At 35.6% G+C, this 6395-nt stretch overlaps 1 protein-coding gene across 1 annotated transcript in view; it reads right to left on the reverse strand.

The window, feature by feature from the left end:
- EPG5 (ectopic P-granules 5 autophagy tethering factor) overlaps positions 1–6395 on the reverse strand; it is a 135772-nt gene that overhangs the window by 43663 nt on the left and 85714 nt on the right. Inside the window, exons 28-29 of the mRNA XM_006144408.3 lie at positions 4285–4427; positions 2668–2824 (exon numbers count right to left, since the gene is read on the reverse strand). Of these exons, the coding sequence (XP_006144470.1) occupies positions 2668–2824; positions 4285–4427 (300 nt within the window). The remainder of the gene's footprint in view (positions 1–2667; positions 2825–4284; positions 4428–6395) is intronic.

Here is a 6395-nt window from a genome sequence, read left to right on the forward strand (position 1 = left end):
GTTTCAGTGTGCCAACCACTCTTTAAAAAAAAATTATTAAAAAAAAAAAAAAAAGAAAATGAAACTTTTAGGTTTTAGATTTAGTACCTCAAAAAAAGCTAACTTTTACAATTAATATATAATGAGGAGGACTTCACCTTGTTTTAACTTGGTTCTAATATTAAAAAGTACTGTGATATAAGCAAATATTTAAATACTTTCAGGGTCAGGAAGGTTTGATCATTGACCACAAACAGAAACAATAAGATACAAGACTTATAGATTTGAATATATTAAAAATAAACTGCTGGCATGGTGGTTAAGGATGTTGGACTCCCACATGGCTGACCACAGTTCAAATTCGGAACCCGGCAGCTTCCTTCCTCTCTCTCTCTCACTCTATATGTCTCTGGTCAAATTAAAAAATAAACAAAGTTAAATAAAATAATTCTTTAAAAATAAATAAATAAAAAAAATACATTTATATAAGGCAAAAAGTATCATAAAATTTAAGAAACATTATAAACTAGAAAAATATATTCATAACATTCTAAATAACAGGTTAACAGGTTAAGAAGCTCTTATAAAACAATTTTTAAAAAAAGACAAGAAATTCCAACAGGAAATGTGCAAAGAATAACAACTAACATTTCACAAAAAATATACATAAATGGCCAATAAACACGTGAAAAGACATACAATTTAACCAATACTTAAATACAGATTAAAATAATAATGAAATACCACTTTCCTTATCATATTAGTAAGACTGAAAAAGAATAATGATTTGTAATGTTTATAATACAGAGAATAGTCATCTCAAATCTTGCTAAAATAGTGTAAATAAATACAAACTCCCCAGGAAGGCACTATGATAATATACGTTAAAGGCTATATATAATACGTGTCAAATAGACAATACACACTGAATCCCTTTGACATAGCCATCATATATCTAGGAAATTAGCCTAAAGATGATGGTCCATTAAGTCCATAAGGACACATGAGACTATTTATCATGGCCTTATTATAATAAAACAACCAATTTACTTACCTAAATATCCAGCTAGAGAGCACCAGCTCAGCGCATTACACTCTATCTGTGCCCTGAAATGCTATGCAGACGTCAAGCATCATGACATAGGTCTGTATTTGTTAATACAGAAAAGGCTGAAGGATGTGTTTACATAAAAAACTAGGCTACAAACTAGCCTGTGCTCATTTCTGAGCATGCATCTACATATGTATATGAATGACATTTCATTTTTACATCAACACACACATATGCTATTACAGACACAAAACGAACTATAACAAAATGTTAGCTGGGTAGCCAGTATCATCAGGTGGTTAGAATTATGAGATAGTTTCCTTCTTTAACTTTCTGTACTGTCTACATTAATTACAATAAGCATACATTAATTTTATGATTAAAGAAAAACTACTTTGAAAAAACTGTAAAACCTGTTCAACATGACCACCTTATAAGTATCCAATCAATAAGGGAATTTTGAATTTTTTGAATTCTGAATTTTGAATCTCAATTTTGAACTCTTGAGTTTTAGTGAGAGTACATGGTTAATCAGTATTTACATATTTTCTAACAAGTGGCAGTACTCTCTTTTATAACATATTTCATAAATCTGCACACATACACTGTCATTACCCTTGCTAAATATTCATATATTTAAGAGTAAGTCAAATGAAGAAATAAAGAAAAGGTGGCCAAGAACAGAAACCAGGAGGGAGCAGTGGTGAGGAGGAGCAAGCACTGGATGCTGAATCAGCAGCTCAGCGATCCAGTCACAGCTCCCCACACGCACCAACTGTCTTCATCTTTTAGAGCCCAGTTTTCTCATTTTTAAGAATATTGATTATATAGCCACCATGAAGATGAAATAAAACAATAAACCAGGAAATTTTTTTTTTAAGCAAGAGTTTTTTTGGGTTTTTTTTTGGGAGAGATTTTCACTGTAGGGCGCATGCGCTCGCCAGACAGACAGAGAGAGACATAGAGACAGAAAGCAAGAAATCACCCCCCAGGGGGGATGGTCACGCCGCAATCCCTTCTCCTCCATTCTCCTCTCGGGATCTTGGGCACGCACGCACATGCGCCCGGCGTGAGTTTTAAGCCACCGGGTCCGGGACACGAACTGCGGTCGACTACATGGGAGTCCAGCGACATAGCCATTACGCTAACTGCTGGTTCCCAACCAGGAAATATTTTATAAAAAATACAAAGCTTCTTGTAATGTTATATTCATAATCAATAACATATGATTAAATCTGATGCGTCCCCTAGATTTTCAAATATAAATATTTTAATCTTGCTTTTTGAGAAGTAAAATTCTATACAAACATTTCTTTTAAAAAAAAAAAATTTGTTCATTCATTCATTTCTTTTAATTTGACCAGAGAAAGGCAGAGAGAGAAAGAGAAAGTGAGAAAGCAAGCCACCAGGCATGAACCATGGTTGGCCATATGGGAGGGTCCAGCGCCTTAACCATCACACCACCTGCTGGTCCCTCTATACAAACATTTCTAATCATATCTTGAGAGCAAATATTTAAATACAACAATTTCAAAGGGCTCCTGACTTAGTCTAAAGTCAACCCTGACTACATATAATGAAGATACCGCAGAGACTCATTATATCTGATTAAGGCTAAAAACACAGAATACCCTTACCTGTCCCAGGATCTCAATGCATGATGTAAAGAACTGCCTTGTGGGAGGATGACGCTGTGTCTCATCACTGACATAATCCACGACAGTGAAGAAGAGGCTAATTCCCACCTTCTGAACCCCAGGTGTGGGCTGCAACTTGTAAGCATTCACTAAGGCCCTGTTTGAGAAAATGTGGGTAAGACTATTGGTTTATCATCCACATTCCAAGTGTTTCTGCCATACTCTCCATTTCCCAAGCAATATTCTTAAACGTCCTTAGATCCCCCTGCAAGTATCACTTTACAACTATTTCAAAGGGTGTGTATCTTCCAACTTTACTCCATAATTTATTTTCAATAAATAGTACTGATTTTATGCTCCCTTGGGGGAAAAAAGTCAATTGTAGTATGAGGATTAATAAACACTCTTCCCATTATTAAATTTTTTCAGGTTATAAACAATTCGTAATTCATTACTTAACTTTGTATTCCTTATATAATAGGTATTTTTAAACACAAGAACTCTGACTTCTCTAAATTTTAAATCAAAAACATACACTGAGGTTGATGAAAAAGATCTCTGTATAAATAAGATCCTAAAACAAAGATAGCTCTTCCAATTCTCACATATATTTTGCTTATTTTTCAGGTAAAACAAATATCAAACTCTTATTCATCTGACATCTTCCTTCTTAGGCTCCTCAATCCAAGCTTCAAATGTCCTCTACACACACCAAACCACCAAGTATAGGAGCTATGGGGTCACATTAAAATAAAAGGCAGGCAGCCAACCCCCCCCTCCCCAACCCCAGTCATATCCTGGTGGCTTTAAGAAGCAAGAAGATGGGGAGAGTCTTCTAAGAACTTTCCAAGTTAAAAAACCACAATGTGCAAATGCCAGTTTGCAGCTACAAATGAGCACCCCAATCACTTAAGGAATTACAGTGGGAGCTTCGCTCAATTATCTGAATTGACAATGATGACTTTCTGGTTAAATGTAACTTTCATAAGCACTAAATCTCTCCGTGACTGAATTTCAACGTGCAATATATCATCTTGTAATTTAGGCACAGCAAATTTTTTCTGTAAAGGGCCAGAGAGTGAATGTTTTATGCTGTGTGAGTCACAAAGTCCCTGTTTCCAACTACTCAATTCTGCCATTGCAATATAAAAATCATAAATGGGAAGAGCTGTGTTCGAATAAGACTTTATGTATAAAAATAGGTAGCAGGCCAGATTTGGCCCCAAAGCTATTCATAACTTGCTCATTTCTGTGCTAATTTGATTGAGGAAGGGAGTGGAGGGGAGGTTTACAATACCATATATGATTATTATTAATAATAACAAGGACTAGGTGGTGGTGGTGCAGTTGTAACGCAATTGGACCCACAAGGGAAGGTCCTGGTTTGTGCCCTGAGACCTCCCTGAGCATTCAGGGTTTTCAGGTGTCCCCATGATCCGAGCTAGCTGAAACTGGGGTGGATCAGGGCATAAGGACCCCCATTAAGGGGTGTCTGTCTCTATCTTTCCTTTTCTGCCTCTGTCTCTGTTTAACTCTCTTAGTCATGTAAGAAATGAGCAAACAACAATAACAACAACAAAATAATAGGATTTTAAATTGTAATGCTCTTAAACTTACGTAATCAAATTCTCTGCATGCACAGCAGCTTCCACAATATTAAGTGATGGTGGCTTGGCAGCTTCTGCCTGCAACTGCTTTATTTCTTTTCTCAGAACATGAAGCTGTTGGCTTATTGCTTCATTCTTATGCATGCCTTCAAACTAACAAAAATTAAAATGGTCAACAGACATTTTCACCCGACATGTTTCTAGAACATATATTTGATTATACATACACTGGGCATATGATGAAGATACTATTATAATCAATATTATAATTCAAAACTCTCAATTGAATCTGAACAGATTGGGAAAGGTTTGCCAAAACTATTCAAGAATCTCAGAGGGTCATTTTGTGGCCTGGTGGTTAAGATATTTGGACTCCTCATGGCCATCAGACCCTGTAGTTTAAGATCCAGACTCTGCAGCTTGAAAAACACACCAGGCACATGTGTGTTTATACCAAAAATCCTGAAAGGAAGGAAAAATGGAGAAGGGGTTGCAGTGTGACCCTTTCCTATGGAGAGTGCTTTCTTGTTCCCACCATTTCTAGGGAGCACACATGCCTTCTGACAAATTAAAAATAATAATAATAATAAAAGAACCTCAGATTTTCTATGAAGAATCATACAAATTAAAATTACTTTATGCATAAATACCAAAATATGTATCTATAGGATTGCCTTATAAACATATCCCATAATCTTGAATTATTTTACCACTGGTTCAAAGTCTTTTGCAAGATATGTTCTATCTCACTTATCACTTATATTTAGACTCCTCAAACTCTCATCAAAAACAGATTCAATGGGGTCCACCTCCACATGGATCCTGAACTTCAGCTGTGAATTAGTGCTTTCAGAGACTTAAAATGAATATTTTCTGTTGAGACTTCCTTGTCACTTATTTCTAGTGTGTAGTGTTACCTGTCTCTTTGTCTCTAATTCTCTCTGTCTCTTCCTGAGTCTTTTAATCTTTTAATTTTTTTTTTAAGGTAAATTATTCTCTGGGCTTTCAAGCCCCTTTATTGTGTTAATAGGTGCCTCTCTCCTTCTGTTTTCAATCTTTGCATTTTAATATTAAAACCTACAGTTTTTTATTATCCTTTTTTCTTATTTTATGTTTTCTTCTTTACTTTTCTTTAATTCTTTTCTTTTTTGTTTTTTTTTTAATCTTTACTCATGTGCTTCTCAGCCTCTGCTCACTAAGTGTCTAGACAGGTCCAAGTGAACAGAATCTACACATCTGAACACAGTTAGGGTCAGAATATTCCTCTATTCCTATTGATTCTGATGCACAAAGAGTGAGTGGAATGGAAGAGAGATTAGATTACCTCCTCCTGCACGCCTCTGAATACTCAGACTGAAATTCAAGAATTAGAAGAAACACACCATCCATCTGATGACTAGAAATCACTGCAGGGTCACAAGAAATATGGAAGAACAATAAAATACCTCTCCTCCAAGGAAAATAAGTCCTCTTCATCCTCAGACAGTATGATGAAATTCATGGAAATGTCTGATAAGTAATTTAGAATTTTCATAGTGACAAAGCTCACAGAGATTGAAGAGAAGAGAGACAATGAACTATTGAAGAGGAAGGGGAAAGAAGCTGACAAGCTTCAGGAGGTGGTGAGGAAATTCTTGCAAGATCTAAAAAAGGAATTACACACTTTAAAAAAGAATCAAATGGACCTGTTAGAGATGAAGACTAAAATACAGGAAGTCAAAACCTCCCTTGAAAGTATTCAAAGCAGACTAGATCACATTAAAAATCAAATCTCAGTTGTAGAAGATAGAATTACTGGCCTAGAAAAATCCATCACAAAGACTGAGAAAATTATCCAAAAACATGAGAATACTATACAAGAAATACTAGATACCATCAAACGTCCAAACATCTGGATAATTGGTATCCCAGAAGGCAAAGAGACCCATAAGGGCACTGACAATCTATTCTATGAAATCTTGGAAGAAAACTTTCCAAACCTAGAGTAGCATTCAAAGGTCCAGTCCCAAGAAATACAAAGGACCCCAAATAGAATCAACCCAAGAAGATCTTCTCCAAGACACATTATATTGAGCAAAGACAAAGACAAAGACAAGATACTAAGATTGGCAAGAGAGAAAC

The sequence above is a fragment of the Tupaia chinensis genome, unplaced genomic scaffold, assembly GCF_000334495.1.
Source record: "Tupaia chinensis unplaced genomic scaffold, TupChi_1.0 Scaffold000119_1, whole genome shotgun sequence".
In the NCBI taxonomy this organism is placed as follows: Eukaryota; Metazoa; Chordata; class Mammalia; order Scandentia; family Tupaiidae; genus Tupaia; species Tupaia belangeri.